The sequence below is a fragment of the Oncorhynchus clarkii genome, chromosome 28 (assembly GCF_045791955.1).
Source record: "Oncorhynchus clarkii lewisi isolate Uvic-CL-2024 chromosome 28, UVic_Ocla_1.0, whole genome shotgun sequence".
Taxonomy (NCBI): Eukaryota; Metazoa; Chordata; class Actinopteri; order Salmoniformes; family Salmonidae; genus Oncorhynchus; species Oncorhynchus clarkii.
The window spans coordinates 13,948,814-13,966,899 of record NC_092174.1 but is presented as its reverse complement, the minus strand read 5'-3'; the positions used below and the strand labels follow the sequence as shown (position 1 = coordinate 13,966,899).

General features: G+C 40.1%; 1 protein-coding gene across 2 annotated transcripts in view; it reads right to left on the bottom strand.

Annotated features, from left to right (window-relative positions):
• Window positions 1–15,992, bottom strand: part of LOC139386594 (dihydropyrimidine dehydrogenase [NADP(+)]) — a 139,163-nt gene extending 123,171 nt beyond the window's left edge. Inside the window, exons 1-2 of one of the 2 annotated variants that reach the window (XM_071132277.1) lie at window positions 15,695–15,992; window positions 4,742–4,852 (exon numbers count right to left, since the gene is read on the bottom strand). In XM_071132277.1, coding sequence (XP_070988378.1) covers window positions 4,742–4,852; window positions 15,695–15,724 — 141 coding nt within the window. In that variant the 5' untranslated portion in view covers window positions 15,725–15,992. The remainder of the gene's footprint in view (window positions 1–4,741; window positions 4,853–15,694) is intronic. The other variant, XM_071132278.1, reaches the window with a different exon arrangement.
• Between the last annotated feature and the right edge of the window lie 2,094 nt (window positions 15,993–18,086).

Here is an 18,086-nt window from a genome sequence, read left to right as displayed (position 1 = left end):
ACTTTTTGGAGTCCACCTGTGGTAAATTAAATTGATTGGACATGATTTGGAAAGGCTCACACCTGTCTATATAAGGTCCCACAGTTGACAGTGCATGTCAGAGCAAATTTTCCGTAGAGCTCCGAGACCGGATTGTATCGAGCCACAGATCTGGGGAAGGGTACAAATCAATTTCTGCAGGGTTGAAATTGGCCTCCATCATCCATTCTTCTTAAATGGAAGAAGTTTGGATCAACCAAGACCCTTCCTAGAGCTGGCTGCTTGTCCAAACTGAGCAATCAAGGGAAGAAGGGCCTTTTTCAGGGAGATGACATGGTCACTCTGACTGAGCTCCAGAGTTCCTCTGTGGAGATGGGAGAACCTTTCAGGACAACCATCAATCAGGACTTTATGGTAGAGTGACCAGACGGAAGCCACTCCTCAGTGAAAGGCACATGACAGCCCGCTTGGAATTTGCCAAGAGGCACCTAAAAGACTCAGACCATGAGAAACAAGATTCTCTGGTCGGATGAAACCAAGATTGAACTCTTTGGCCTGAATGCCAAGCGTCACGTCTGGAGGAAACCTGCCAACATCCATGCATGAAGCATGGTGGCAGCAGCATCATGCTGTGGGGATGTTTTTCAGCGGCAGGGACTGGGAGACTAGTCAGGATCAAGGGAAATAATAACGGAGCAAAGTACAGAGATTGATGTAAACCTGCTACAGAGCGCTCAGAATCTCAGACTGGGGCAAAGTTTCACCTTCCAACAGGACAATGACCCTAAGCACATAGCCAAGACAACGCAGGACTGGCTTCGAGACAAGTCTCTGAATGTTCTTGTGTGGCCCAGCCGGAGCCGGGACCGATCAAACATCTCTGGAGAGACCAGAAAATAGCTGTGAAGCAACGCTCCCCATCCAACCTGACTGAGCTTGAAAGGATCTGCAGAGAGGAATGGGAGAAACTCCCCAAATACAGGTGTGCCAAGCTTGTAGTGTCATACCCAAGAAGACTCGAGGTACTAAGTAAAGGGTCTGAATACTTATGTAAATGTTATATTTCAGATAAAATGTTTGTAGAAATGTGCAAAATTTTAGGTTGCTGGTTGATGAGGGAAAAAAACGATTTAATCCATTTTAGAATAAGGTTGTAACATAACAAAATGTGGAAAAAGTAATGGGGTCTGAATACTTTCCAGATGCACTGTTCGTCCGTTGTTTTTGTCAAAATTGCTCAAGCTCAGTAAATTTGGTTGGGAATCATTAAATTGACAGCTATATTCAAACATTGTCTCTGGGTTACACTCTGTGTTGTGTTGTATTGGATTTGACCCAAATCTGTAGTTTTTAAATCAGAATAAAAAGTGAATATTTCTGCTGTGTTGTCTTGCCGTATTACTTAACGGTCTTGATGCAAACAGAATGGAAGATTTAGAGTGTTTTTTTTTAAACACAGGCTAGAGTGAATGCAATATTGTTGATCCATTTGTATTTCTAAGTATTGTGGTGGCAGCATCATGTTATGAGTCTGCTTGTCACCAGCAGGGACTGAGGAGTTTGTTAGGAGCAAAATAAATATGAAAGGAGCAAAGCCCAGGTAAACCCCCCCTAACTCATCTGAAGACCTAACCCTGGGATAGAAGTTAATTTTTTTCTGCGGGACAATTACACACATTTGAATGGCAAAGAGGTGTGGAGTGTTTCTGAATGGTCCAGACTCCGCCCCGACTTAAATCTGCAAACAAGGTTTGAATATTGCTGCCCATCAATGATTCCCAACCAACTGAGCTTGAGGAATTCTGATAAAAAACAATGGATATACAGTGAGGTCTGACATTATTGACAACCTTGATAAAGATGAGTGAAAATGACTGTATATCATTCAAATACTGAGCTGTATTGTATGCAAAAAATGAAAGTGAAATTCAAATCAAATGTTATGTCACATGCCCTAACCCTTAACCATCAATGCAGTTTAAAGAAAAATAAGAGTGAAGACAAATCTTTACTAAATAAACAAAATAAATAAATATTAGAGCAACAATAAAATCACAATAACGAGGCTATGTACAGGGAGTACCGAGTCAATGTGCAGGTTAGTTGAGGTAATTGAGGTAATATGTACATATAGGTAAGGGTAAAGTGACGATCAAATCAAATTTTATTTGTCACACGCACCGAACACAATAGGTGGAGTAGACCTTACCGTGAAATGCTTAAAGACGAGCCTTTAACCAACCAATGCAGTTCAAGAAATAGAGTTAAGATAATATTTACTAAAATTATATTATTTTATACCAATACAATTGCTTGGAGAAAGAGACTTTGTTTAACAAGTAATATAATATTTGTTGCGAAAAGGTAGGGGTCAAAATGATTGACACCCTTGTTTTCAATCCCTTTCAATAACTCACCTTGCGAGGATAATGGCACTGAGCCTTTTTCTAAACTTTTATATGAGATTGGAGAACTCATTGGGAGGGATCTTAGAACAGTCCTCCATACAGAATCCTTCCAGATCCTTGAAATCCTTTGTCTGCTCTTATGGACTTCCCTCTTCAATTCAAACCACAGGTTTTCAATGGATTTCAAGTCCTGGAACGAGATTGCCACTGCAAAATGTAGATTTTTTTGTGACCAATTAAACATTTCTTTGTGGATTTTGACGTGTTCTTGGGGTGATTGTGTTGCTGGAAGATCCACTTGCGGCCAAGTTTCAGCCTCCTGGCAGAGGCAACAAGGTTTTTGGCTAACATATCCTGGTACTGGGTAAAGTTCATGATGTCATTGACCTCAGCAAAGGCCCCAGGACCAGTGAAAGGATATTAGCCCCATAACATCAAAGCTCCACCACCATATTTTACAGTATGTATGGGGTTCTTTTCTGCTCATGCATTCTCTTTTCGACTCCAAACCCACCACTAGTGTGTGTGGCCAAAGAGCTCTATTTTCATGTCGTCCAACAAATGTAAATGGCTGGAGTTTGCTAAACGGCATTGACACTTGGATATGAACCGGTGCTCTGGTCAGATGACATGAAAATAGAGCTCACTGTGTTGCTCTAAGATTCGTTTTTTTGGATGGTAGAATGATATTTAAAATTATTCACAGCTGTATTGGCTGCCAAATGTGCTTCACCAAGTATAATCTCAAGGCTGTGAAGACGTACGCAATCAATACATCCTCATTTAGTATTTAGTATTAGTATTTAGTATTTAGTATTAGTAAGCGATAGGAAAATGTTCTAGAATTGTTCTTTCACTTTGAAAATGTGGAGTAGGTTGTGTACATCGATAGGGGGAAAAAATCTAATTTAATCCATTGTTAGATTTAATTTTAAAGCAGATAAATGTGAAGACTGTGCAAGGGTTGTGTAGACTTTCACTAGCGACTGTACTTTTAAATGCATACACGTTTTCTTTCCTACCCCACATTCAAAGTGTAATATATTGAGCTTTGTCGTGGTGCTGCTAGGAATAACATTAAAAGCTGCGTTAACAGTACTTCAATTGTGACTATTATATTATGTTTGTGCTTTAGGATGAACTAATAATAACGTGTTTGGAAAAATCAACACCAAAACACTCCATGTGTTCCCGTTCAAACATCTTGTTGCTCTCGCTTCCTCATTCCCTTCCCTCAGGGAACCCATATTAGTCTGCATATTGTAATCCGCTGTTTTGGAGGGTCCTGCTATTGCTGCGCTATCCTGTTATGGCAGGTAGAGATTTTCTTCCCATGTGCAATTACCTCCCCCCCCCCAATCAACCTTGCCCTTTGACCTCTTGGATAACACAATGAATACACTTGCCAGTCTGCCTTAATAGAATTAGCCCTTACAAAACCAACACCTCTGTGACATCTCGCCCGGGGGGGTTACAAAGAGGCACAAGCTTTTCATTTAAAAAAAAAAAACCTTGCCAATGCCAATTTAACATGTTGAGAGTGAAGTGCAGTGGACAGCTGAAAAGGCTGTAATGTTTATGATTTAGGACTTGATTCTGTAAAGTCTAACATGTTAGCCGAGCTCATTTGTGCTATACAATACAATATACTGTAATTACATTTCCAATTACAACCGCCAGCACAGGTCGCCACTGGGATAACCAATGACATTTTCACTGAAATTACCAGTGTTGCATTTATAGTCTGCAAAGGATTTGTCTAATTCAACATCTAGAGACCCTATTATTAATAATTAGACAAAATGCTTAGTGTTGGGAATTGCCGACATAATATAAGCATCTTATTAATATGGGTTTCTATGGAAACGAGATTGTTCTATTTATTAGAACAATCGCCATACGGCAGAGGGGAAAAGCATAAAAAATGTGAATTTGAAAATGGTTTTGAGCCTTGACTGAGGCTAGAGCTATGAGACGATAAGCAGAGGAAATGTGCAATATTTAACCGATTTAGGGCAGCAGCTGCTGGGTATGGTCTTTCTGATTCATGTCCCATTAAAGCTGATACTTCAGGCTGTTGATAGGCACTCCAAAATATTTCAATGAGGACTGAAGAGGGAAGCGTGACATTAAGAATGATTGGGATATGAATGTAACTACATCATCAGATCAGGGCTTTTTTTTCTCACTAAGTGACCTCTCCAGAAAAAACTTTGGGCCCTAGCTATTTTTCCTGGGCCTACAGTTTTTTCTGGGGTGGGTCACAGGGTCAGGAAAAATGTCTGGCCCTAGAGATGAACATGGAGCATAATGAAAAACAGTTTGTATAGAGGAAGGAAAGATGTCAGACTTACATCACAGCTCTTCTCTGGGTTTCTCTTCCAGTGTTTCCTTTCTGTCTTCTTGGCGCCCGTTGAGTGGATGGCAGCGTGGGTCTGCACCCTCGGGTTCAGAGACAGGATACTCTGTGGCACATTGAGCATGGCTCATTAACACAGGGCGGCTTATTGACCCAACACACTATTGTGAAATAGACAATTCGTGTCTGATTCACAATAAGCTGTGAGAGTGGGTTGCAACACCACAAAGGTCTCAGTCTTGAGTGGGTTTGAGAGTAGTACATGTGAGGAAATGCAGGTTATATTGGAAGAAACAGAGACGTAAAAAGGAGAGAGCATTAAGGCACATAGGAATTGTTTTAGGCCGAATCGTTAATGGTAAGAAGGATATTTTTTGTGTGTTTTAGTATAGCATATGTTTACCTTTAGGCTACATTTTTATATGGAGAGAAAATGTCAATTTCTACACTAAAAAAATAATCATAAAGTAAATCATTTTAAAATGTAGCCTGTGACACTTTGCTTCTTGAAGGTCCAATATCTTGAAAACTTGACTGCTGACATGCAAAATATTATGGGACTGTATCAACAGTGGACTAATACAAAAATGCTCAAAGACAGTTCTTTAATGGATTTTCCCTTTAACACTTATTGTGCTAAAACACCATCGGATTGTAATATCAACCTGTATTAATTACACAACACATTCATCTAATCCATAATTCCCAAGCAGGCAAATGCACCGTGAAACAAGACCCACATTGAGGCTGAGTACTAGATTCTCATCCTGTGAGGTATCGTTCTCTGAATACCCATTGCCCATTGATTCACGGTTGCCAGTCAAATGATCATGGTATGAGCAAGTCTTTCAAGATGGACACAAATGTAGAGCAGGGTCCTCTGTTCAGATGGCAAACACAATTAACAGCCAAGCTAACTGAGGGAGAGGAGGGAAGTGGGGGGCATAAACAGAAAAGGAAACAGCTATCACTGGCACACTAATACTCATTTCATGCTCTTTGTAGGGTGAAGGGGAACCATGTCTGCATTAGTTTCAGTACACACGACTATCACAATCAGATAAAGGGAAGAACAGAAAGGCCAAGCGCAAATTGAAATGAGCCACTTTTGGTCCTGGTGCTGAACTGAGACTTGAAGGCAGCTTGTGAGGCGGGTGCCAGCCGGATAATACCATTAAAGCTTGAAACACAAAGCAAGCAGATCCAAGATGTCATTCAACAGAGACCCGCATACCAATGAACTCGGATGAAAGCCCTACAGCTCTTAGTACGTTTATAAGTAGAGTGTAAATTGTGGTACGCTGTTATCAAATGTTTCAGAAATAACTTTTTTGTCTTGTCAATGTCTGAATGTTTTTCAGGTCATGACACAAACAACAACAATGAAACGGGGCTGCTATCTGCAAGATATTTTCTTTCTTAGGTTTCAGTGGGGGAATGAACAGGTCAGCCAAACCTGAAGCAACAATTTGCACTTCAGTGAGAAACTGAAGTGAATCTATTATTAAAGCCACTATCAATGTATGTAAGGGACGTATAGAGAGTACACGCTGTATTCTGCCTATGGCACAGTGCCTGTTGTGTGGAAACAGTTGTATTATCTTGAGATGCGGGGCATTTGTTGTATTCTTTATCAGACTTTGCCTATGATTCAAGTTTCATTCATTTCTATAGTTAGGCTACACCCTAAAAACACCAGAAAATGAACCAAGCACAGTTCTGAAAATAGCTTTCATTAATATTATATGATATTGATAACAGCCCTCTATTTTATTAAAGAGTAAGAATACATTATCAAACAAATAATTTGGGGAAGTGTCTTGCTATGCCTTTAGGATAGAGAAAACCATTCCCGCAGGAGGAATCCAGATACAATTTTAAACACAATTATATTCTCCTTTCCTCGCAGTCCCATGAGGAGCAGTGGAGGCTGACTTTATCAGTCTCCACTGATCACACCCGGCACCCACATCACTAATTCCACAGAGTCAGTAAAATCACAATCACACACTGCAGAAATTAGGAAGCGATGTCAGCCGTTTAGCAGTGATATTTAAACACTGGACTGCTGATGCTAATGTTTCGGCCATTGAGCGGCTTGAAGCCACCAATCGGCCATATTGGCACTCCACAGTAGGAGCAGTCCTCCATAGGAATGAATGGAATTCTACAGTATTTCAAATAAATGCTTCAAGGACAAAATCATAAGTATTTAAGTATTTTTTTGTTATTGTAGTGGGAACAGTAACATTAACATTATCTCAGAATGCCATTTCGCATCGATTGTATAATCATGCTAAAATATATGTATCTGGAACTTGTCTTTCAGCATCCGTAGAACACGCCTGACTCTCCTCCACCAGTCAAACCCAAGAAGAATGGTCTAATGCCTCCCATCAAAAAGAGAGCTGGCCCATGCAAGCAAAGGCAGCAGCGCAGTCATCAACAACAGTACATGCACCATTTCTTCACCAACTACGAAATTGGGGAAATACGTGTGCACCTGAATTGCGATAACTGCAGTGGCCAAAACAATAACAAGTTTGTGCTCTGGTATTGTGCCTGGCGGACAATGCACAAGCTCCACCACAGTCTGGACCTTCACTTCCTGATCACAGGCCACACCAAGTTTGCCCCCGACTGGTGCTTCGGCCTCAACAAGCAGCGCTTCAGAAAGACCAGAGTGAACACTGTCTGAGATTGCTGGTGTTGTGAAGGACAGCACTGTGACAGGGGTCAACATCCCACAGCTGGTTGGACTGGAGGATGGTACGGTGCTGGTGGAAAGCTACGGCTGGCAACAACACTCCGTACTTCAGGCCGCTGCCACAGATCAAGCAGTACCAGCACTTCAGGTGAAAATCATTTTCATTGCATTGCATGAGGTTATTCTTCTTATCTAAACTTGTGAGGTGAATTGATGTTGTGCAGGGTTGTAATGGCTTCTGATTTGTTGTTGTTGTTATTCCCTGTTTTACAGCTTTGTAGCCTGGTGTTGTCGCCAAGGAGATTTCGGACTGTCGGGACCAGGTTTCAGCTGCTGCGCAACGCTGACATCCTTCCTCCCATAGATGTTCTACATGTACAAGCACGACCTGAACTGGACACAGCTAGACAAACTTATATTTTTGAGAAGATCAGGGAGTTTTGCAACTAAGTCAAGGGCAGGACAGAAACAGGCTCCCCGAATATAGATTCCCTTGTTCATTCGTGGTTCGGACGGACCAGTCATCAGCACTATCTGCAGTGCCTCTATTCAAATGACTCTCTCCTAACACGTAAGTTGCTGCTACACATTTTTTTGTTATCCTGCTGCTCAGCCACTTTACCCCTGATTTTATGCATATACAGTAACTACATCGTCCATCACTGATATCGTTATTGATATTGTTCTTGTACATACTGTATAGTTGATTTTGACGTGATCTATTTCTGATATTGCTATTATGCAAGTAACCATTTGGCTGTACCGTTTAAACCTTCTGTAGAGACCCATCCACTTAGCAAGACTTCTAAATATAAAATGAATATTGATATGTGTGGACGTAACATGATTTTGTGACATACCACAACAATATCAAGTGTCCACCACATAAATATATGGTGCATCCACATAAATATATGGTGCATCCACATAAATATATGGTGAATCCACATAAATATATGGTGAATCCACATAAATATATGGTGAATCCACATAAATATATGGTGAATCCACATAAATATATGGTGAATCCACATAAATATATGGTGAATCCACATAAATATATGGTGCATCCACATAAATATATGGTGAATCCACATAAATATATGGTGCATCCACATAAATATATGGTGCATCCACATAAATATATGGTGAATCCACATAAATATATGGTGCATCCACATAAATATATGGTGCATCCACATAAATATATGGTGAATCCACATAAATATATGGTGCATCCACATAAATATATGGTGCATCCACATAAATATATGGTGAATCCACATAAATATATGGTGCATCCACATAAATATATGGTGCATCCACATAAATATATGGTGAATCCACATAAATATATGGTGCATCCACATAAATATATGGTGCATCCACATAAATATATGGTGAATCCACATAAATATATGGTGCATCCACATAAATATATGGTGAATCCACATAAATATATGGTGAATCCACATAAATATATGGTGCATCCACATAAATATATGGTGAATCCACATAAATATATGGTGAATCCACATAAATATATGGTGCATCCACATAAATATATGGTGAATCCACATAAATATATGGTGCATCCACATAAATATATGGTGAATCCACATAAATATATGGTGCATCCACATAAATATATGGTGCATCCACATAAATATATGGTGAATCCACATAAATATATGGGGAATCCACATAAATATATGGTGAATCCACATAAATATATGGTGCATCCACATAAATATATGGTGAATCCACATAAATATATGGTGAATCCACATAAATATATGGTGCATCCACATAAATATATGGTGCATCCACATAAATATATGGTGAATCCACATAAATATATGGTGAATCCACATAAATATATGGTGCATCCACATAATTATATGGTGCATCCACATAAATATATGGTGCATCCACATAATTATATGGTGCATGCATTTGTTTATGTACTGTACATGTGCACCTCACTCAGGTTTCAACTCAGGTTGCATGGCCTTAACTTATGTATGGAATACTATGTGATAAGTGCGTGTGTAACAGTATATAAAGTATACTAATGTACTGGTGTGAAGGCATTTGGGCAGTGGTCAAATACTTTAAAGTACTACTTAATTATTTTTTTTTGGGGGGGGGGGTATCTGTTCATTACTATTTATATTTTTGGCAACTTTTACTTTTACTTCACTACATTCCGAAATAAAATAATGTACTACTTTCTACTCCATACAATTTCCCTGACACCCAAAAGGACTTGTTACATGTTGACAGGAAAATTGTCCAATTCACACACTTGTCAAGAGAACATCCCTACTGCTTCTGATCTGGCAGACTCACTAAACACAAATGCTTAGTTTGTAAATTATGCCTGAGTGTTGGAGTGTGCCCCTGGCTATCAGTCAATAAAAAAAGAGAGAAAATAATTGTGCCGTCTCGTTTAATCTAAGGAATTTGAAATGATTTATACTTTTACTCAAGTATGACAAGTACTTTTTCCACCACTGGATGTGGCTGGGGGTTCTAGCATTTCTTTTACATGACCCATCAATTTAGACAAGTGTGTCTGGGTAAGTATTATCTAATATTTATAACATATTTTTATCTGGACACTTTCTGTTTACCTGGAATGTTTCTTTATTACAGGCTACTACCACTTTTAGTCTTAATCTTTACTACAATACTCACTGTTTAGCACATGACCTCATGTGAATCTTTAAAGAGATGGGTGAGGCTGGCTTAAGAGGGTGTGAACAATGCATAATGGGTGTAGACAAAGGAGAGCTCTCCAGTAGGTACCAAAATTTTCAAATGCCCTTTTCCCAAAGGTGAGTTGACAACTGTATCAACTTTCAGAGCAGAATTACTTTCCCATTGTTCCTCAAAAATGTTGTGTATGATATACCATTTTGTCTGAGTCTCTCTTTTTATCCAATGTAAAATATTTTGCTACATAAGACTGAATCCAGTTGGTGATTCACATATATAGTGCCAGTCAAAGGTTTGGACACACCTACTCATTCAAGGGTTTTTCTTATTTAAAAAAAAAATACATTGTAGAATAATAGTGAAGACATCAAAACTAGGAAACAACACAAATGGAATAAATTAGTAAACAAAAAAGTGCTAAACAAAAGAAAATATTTTCAATTTGATATTCTTCAAAGTAGCCACTCTCTGAGGGCTGACAGCTTTGCACACACTTGGCATTCTCTCAACCAGCTTCATGAGTCTTGAACAGTCTTGAAGGTGTTCCCACATATGCTGAGCACTTGTTGGCTGCTATTCATTCACTCTGCGGTCCAACTCATCCCAAACCATCTCAATTGGGTTGAGGTTGGGTGTTTGTGGAGGCCAGGTCATCTGATGCAGCACTCCATCACTCTGCTTCTTGGTCAAATAGCCCATGGGTCATTGTCGTGTTGAAAGAGAAATGATAGTCTCACTAAGGATCCATCAGACCAAAGGACAGATTTCCACCGGTCTAATGTCCATTGCTTGTGGATCTTAGCCCAAGAAAGTCTCTTCTTATTATTGGTCTTTTAGTAGTGGTTTCTTTGCAGCATTTCGACCATGAAGGCCTGATTCACGCAGTCTCCTCTGAACAGTTGATGTTGAGTTGTGTCTGTTACTTGAACTCTGTAAAGTATTTGTTTGGGCTGCAAGAGTTAACTCTAATGAACTTATCCTCTGCAGCAGATGTAACTCTGTAACTCCTGTGATGGTCCTCATGAGAGCCAGTTTCATCATAGCTCTTGATGGTTTTTGTGACTGCACTTGAAGAGACTTTCAAAGTTCTTGACATTTTCCAGATTGACTGACCTTCATGTCTTAAAGTAATGATGGACTGTCGTTTCTCTTTGCTTATTTGAGCTGTTCTTGCGATAATATGGACTTGGTCTTTTACCAAATAAGGCTTCTTCTGTTTACCACCCCTATCTTGTCATAACACAACTGACTGGCTCAAACGCACTAAGGAGGAAAGAAATTCCACAAATGGAATTTTAACAAGGCACACCTGTTAATTGAAATGCATTCCAGGTGACTATCCCATGAAGCTGGTTGAGAGAATGCCAAGAGTGTGTAAAGTTGCCATCAAGGCAATGGGTGGCTACTTTGAAGAATCTCAAGAATAAAACATATTTTGAGTTGTTTAACACTATTTTGGTTAGTACATGATTCCATATGTGCTATTTCATAGTTTTGATGTCTTCACTATTATTCTACAAAATAGCAAAATAAAGACAAAACCTGAGTAGGGGTGTGTGTGTTGGCAGGGGGGGGGGGGCTCAACACTGCAACCCCTATAAGTAATTTAGTGTATATATAAGTCATTGTTCACTCATAGGTGTAGCCTACATACATTCAGAGATCATTTTAGTTGGACACCAATGATCCTAGTAATAGGCTATTGCAGTATGGTATTTTTTATCTTACTTTTAGGTTCAACTTCATGAAACTGAGGGGGTATGAAGAATAGCACAGTGCAAACAAAGAGCTCTGTCAGTCTCCCTCCAATTTCCCCGAATGCCATTTTGAATAGCATCATACTTCAAACAAACTTGACTAAGGTCTCAGAATGCCCAGAGATCAGTACAAGAGACCCCAGCCACTCCCTCAGAGATTCTAGTCTTTCATAAAAGTAGCATATTTCCTCCCCGGAGCTGGATAGTTAAACATCAGCTGGCAATTCACTGTCTTATTGCCCTGTGTCTTCACCTGGAAATCGATAGATGAATTTCCACATATTGATCCGCCATGGGTGAGATAAAGCAACAGTATCCTACTGCACTGCACTGGGGGCATTCGGCAATATTAATTCAGTTCCAACATCTGACGCAGTGATACAGGTTATGGGGAGTGTAGGCTGTCCTGCTTGGGTTCATCCCTGAATATCGCTGTATTTAACTAGAATGGGGAAATTAAATCTAACAAAATCGCACAACTAAAGGACATGGTCCAAGGCCAAAGGCCCAATTCGATTGAAACCAGTTTATAGGCTAAAGCAACGTAGCATTTCTCGCCTAGGGGGAGAAAGCATGCTTGAATCAATATTAAGTTTGTTCTCTCCAGTTGCACATAGTAAAATATAGTGGCTCTATTATTGTAAACAGAAATCCAAATATACTCTTTCAAATTGCAAGAAAAAGAACATGATTGTGATTGGATAACTGCCCCAGCCAAGGGGACCTTATCTTGCATGAGGAGGAGGGCTGAGTTGAGGGTGGGAAGAGTTGCGGTGCAGAAGTTCAGAGCACCACACGTCCCTGACCTCACAAGCTGGGCCAGAGGGTACTTAAACACACGATACCGGGAGGAGGAGGAGGGCTGTCACCTGTGTTCAGGGGAATTATTTAACTAAAGGAAAAGGGGACAGCAGAAGACGGATGATGTGTGATTTAGCTCACTGTTGGGCGGAGAGAGAGAAAGAGAGATAAGAAGATGGGCGGAGGAGTGGGAGAGATGGGGTGATGGGGGGGGGCAGTCTCATGTTGGCAAGTCCTGGAATGATCTGTGACTTGCTGATTGATTAACAGAGCAATCAAAGTGAACTTACCCAGGAGCTACATTTGCTAGGCCATCTATTTACATGTCAGTGGTTCTTTGGCGCTGCCACAATATAGAGCCACTGATTCCAATAGGTTAAAAGTTCTGCGATAGGTAGAGCGAGATTAAGAGAAATAAGTGTATGTGTCAGGTAATCACCATGAAGAATCACGTTTAAAAGGGATAAGAGGAGAATCATTGACAGAATCACTGTAAAAACTTCCCAGCAAACAGTGAACGTTCCTGCAACAATTGTTTGGGTGCATTTCTAGAATGGGTTATCGGAACGTTCAAAGAGAAAATGTTACATCCATGTCATGGTACCATCCCTAGCTGGGAACATCTGTCAAATGAGAGACTGTTAGAAAGCTATTTTGACCTTGTCAGAACGTCCCTAATGCCAAGGTAAGCAGATAGTTCTTGGGGTCTTTATAGTGTCAAATCATGTTCAGACCTCTACAAACAGGTCAGCAGACACTTGACGATCACAACGCCACAATACGCCCGAAACAGAACATTCCAGGAAATTAAAATGTCCTCTTGGTTATTGTTGAAGAGATAAGATAAAGATTAGCTTGGCTATCGGTTCATGACCTCTTATCTCCAAGCACACTCTGATGCAACGCCTGTGCATCCCGCCTGCATCACCTGAACCTCGACTAGCATTCTCTCTTTCGGACTTTATGCTCTTTGACAAATGTGTAAGATGTGTAAGTTAATGTTTTTGTGATAGATACCCACCCTATAGCCCTATGCTATGCTTTACTCAAATGGTTAAATCACTGGGTTACATATCCTTGGGTTAAATATACAACACATCATGGGTATAGTGTCACCATTGCCATACATTATCAATGAGTGGCATACAATAAGCTGAACAACGGTGGAGGGACGTTGTGGAACATTAAGCTTATAGGCCGACATTAAAAGTGCGGTATATATATCACGTGGGTGATCACTCAGCTGGGGTATAAAACGTGCAGTGCCTCCAACACTTGTAGGATTATTCTAAGGGGTTTCATGCTTAGACTTACAGCCGTTAAAATCCTAGACGTTGACACTGAGGCGGATGTCTGCGAGACACACGTTTCCTTGTCATCATTTAAATGGCAATTTTTGGTGCCTATGTTGCCAATATCCTGTCCCTGCACTTGACTTGATAGTCCTGTTCTGTAGGCTGGCCTGGCAGGGTTCAGGGCCAGACATAAAGTGTATAGACCTTTCTGTAAGCGGACACATTAATCTAATTTCTAACGAACACTGATGGCCATCCTAGACATTTTTAATGAATCCATGAGCACACACAAAGGTGCACGTTTAGCTTTCTCACAAAGGCAGGATATTAAAACGAGACGTCTCCAGCGCAGCACAAGATGAACGGCCGGTTTAATTGCCCCGCAGACGGCCGTTATGATGACATTTAGTGGGGTATTTTCGACAGCTGACAGGAGTCATTTAGACCACGTCTTAAGCGCACCCTGACACAGCCAAGGTCACATGAGTGTTGTCATAACAGCCATTAATAGAAATGCTAATGGAGGCCGTCACTTACCCCGGCACACTCTCCATTCAAATGTCTTCAATAAAAGGAAGTCTACATGTCACCTAGGCAGAGGTGTAGGTATTGTCAAAGGATGTTATGCATGCCCATCCAGTGGCATGTCTTGGGTTGGTTTAATACAATGATGTATTCAGTAATACCAGATATTATTGTATAAAGCTCATATTTTTTAGAGGTTATGTAGGCCTATGTCCCATCATTGATTACAGTATTTGCAAGGTGAGTCATACTAATTTACAGGCATGGATTATACTCGGCCTTCTGGTCAAATGGCAGATACAAAATATCCTTATTCCTGTTTTTTGTTGGTTCAGTCTACATAAGCTGTTTTGCCTTTAGTAAAAGTGGCCTATGCATGGTGTTGATAAAATTATTGGTTTGGTTTGTAAATATTTTTCCCCCCATCAAAATAGATAGGCATAATGTAATCATGCATCTGGCTGCCCTTGCGCAGTCCATGGTGCTGAAACTGCAGTGGTAGCTACAGAATGATTGGCTAGTATGAGAAGGAAGAATGAATTCTCGTGCTAGCTGATGAGAAGCTGTAGCATTGTAGCTGGTTTATTCATTTATTTTTTACAATTGCATTGCCTGAACAAGTGTGTGAGTCTATCACATAAGGAAAAGATGGCAAAGTAGTCGGCAAACATCCGCACAAAGCTTGCATGTGCTCTCTTAGACTGAAGAAAGGGTCTCCTGGTGTTACTTTATCTAACACCTTGCTCAAAATAACACTACTTACTACCTTACTTACTGACTGACTTTATTGTCCCCATGGGGACATTTTGTTGCAGTGTCATGTACACAGTACACTATTTTAAGGTAAGTTCTCTTTCTCCATGCAGCCTAAAAAAACAAGTAATAAAAAATCCCCCCAAAAAATACCTCTATAAATTGTCAAACCTGAAGAGTAGGCTAATTTGTAAATTCCTGCTCGCTGCTCCAATCTATCTAATTCTAGCAGTTTGTCAACCCAGATTTATTTACAACATGGCTCAAGCAGGTAGGCTAAACACTGCGCATAAAAAGTAAAGCAAAAAGACACCTCACTCCCAAAACCAGGGGTCGCAAATTGAGATTGCAAGTGAATAAAACAGATGAACAACTATAAAATCATGTACCTCAATGTCCGGAAGGTCTTTACTCAGCATGTTTCTCTTTTGGTCATTTGTCTGTCAGGTAAAAGTTCAAATAAACCGTCAGGTTTGTGTGTTCAAAACTTCTCTTGCGCTCTGTAGTAGCTTATTCCCGGGCAGACTATTCCATTCTGAGTTCGAATGCGCTGTCTGAAACATCAAATATTTATTTCAAAATGTGCATCCAGTTAAACACAGCAGCACATATGTTGTCCATAAAGACTTGTGTTTCTTTGGACCAATAATAATTTTGTTAGTTCGAAATGGTGGCGCCAGACATGTATTCACACTGATAAGGGAGTTTGAAAGGTTGAAGTTTGTTATGAGTCCATTATAAGGCGAGGAGGGGGCACATAGCACACTGGGCAAAACACACACACACACACACACACACACACACACATATATACATACTAATAATACAAGTGGATGCTTTGTCCAGGGTCACATGTGCACCCACTGGGCAAAAACTGGTTGTTTCTGCTTCATTTCAACCTAAAAAGTAAATGTGATGACTGTTCAAACAAGGTGGAAAACCTAAAGTAAGGGAATTTAGTATTTTTTTTCACCCGACTGTTTTACCTAAATCCAATGACATGGTGACGTGGTGAATTTACATTAGCTGACAACTCAACCAAATGTAAATCAAAACTAGACTTTGAACTGACATCCGTTCCCAGTTGGTAGGCTACTGTAGGTTGCTGCGTTGGTTGCTGCCTTTCACCACCACGGTTTTCAAGGACAGTTGTGCAACCCTGGCCATGTGCAATAAAAGAGCTGTGATTTGTCTTTCAGCTGCAAACAAAGATATTGGAGGAGACACACCGTCCAGGGGCCTCATTTATAAACGTTACGCTCATTTATAGCGTAAATGTCACACATTTCTGCGTGCACCATTTCTGAAAAGTCTGCTCACATACATAAATATTAGGAATTATACACTTGGCACATGCCATACCATACATAAGCATGTTTCCGGCTATAAATCAGACCTATCATAAAACTGTGCGTGGGTGAACGAGAAAAACTCCCTGCATTTACCTTTTATGTTGACAATAACGTCCTTGGCTTTATTTGCGGTATTATTTGGGACTATTGGCATTAGGCCACGGCATGCAAACAACTAATTGTTGTTCAATATGTAGTATAGATTACTGGATAGATTACTGGGTTTCTATGGTCTGCCTTGGTATACGTTCTAAGATGCGCAATGATGTCATGTTCCTATAGCACACCACACGTAGCCTACCCATACAGTCAACTATTTCACGTAGCCTACCCATACAGTCAACTATTTCACGTAAACTATCGGTCTATTTACTGTGTTGTTCGAATGTTTTACTCTTCAGCAGTAATGTATGCTGTATCTGGGAAAGGACTGTCCGTTTCTGAAAGAGCAAGTTTCTGAAAAGCAACTGCAAATGTTTTGGACCTGTTAGCAGAACGTTTGAATTCATGGACTGATGGACTGCCAGCGAATTCTGAAACATTGTCTAAGGCAGGCTACTAAAATAGAAATGCAATTACAGTACTGACAGTAGGTTACTAGTAGTGATGCACCAATATGACATTTTTGGCAGATACAGATATCCGATATTTAACATTTTAGTGGCCTTTTAAGCATTCTAGTACAGTTAAATAGTTAACACACACACATGGATGCAGCGATCTAAGGCACTGCATCTCAGTGCAAGAGGTGTCACTACAGTCCCTGGTTTGAATCCAGGCTGTATCACATCAGGCCGTGATTGGGAGTCCCATAGGGCGGAGCACAATTGGCCCAGTGTCATCCGGTTTGGCCGCGATAGGCCGTCATTGTAAATAAGAATTTGTTCTTAACTGACTTGCCTAGTTAAATAAAGGTCACACACATACACACACACCACACTGACCAAAAAGTTATTTTGTTGTAATGTCTCCATTACAAGTTAAGCATAATCAAAACCTTTCACTTACTTGCTGTGCTGTTTCATTGTTCATTTGTTCAGTAATTTCATCCTCAACCAGGATTTCTATGGAATGCTGTTTGGGTCTTTGCATGTCAAAAATAACCCTATTTGACGTGTCAAATATGCATGTTGACGAATCAGGACCTGAATATGACTGCAAGTCACATAATCATTTAACGTGTTCATCATTTTTTTACGTAGTTATAACACATTGATTACACTATCACTCGTATTTCATATGTCACAATGATCCATTGTTATAATGCTGGTAAAGTTGTCTCGTGCATCTACAGTGCTGGTCATTTAAAAAAAGCTAGCTAGCTCATGGATGCAAACAATGTTCTTCACCCAAAAACAAAGCAAAACTACATAATCTAGGTGTCATCATCTAAAATAACCCTAATTTATAAAACAGTTATTGTTTGATA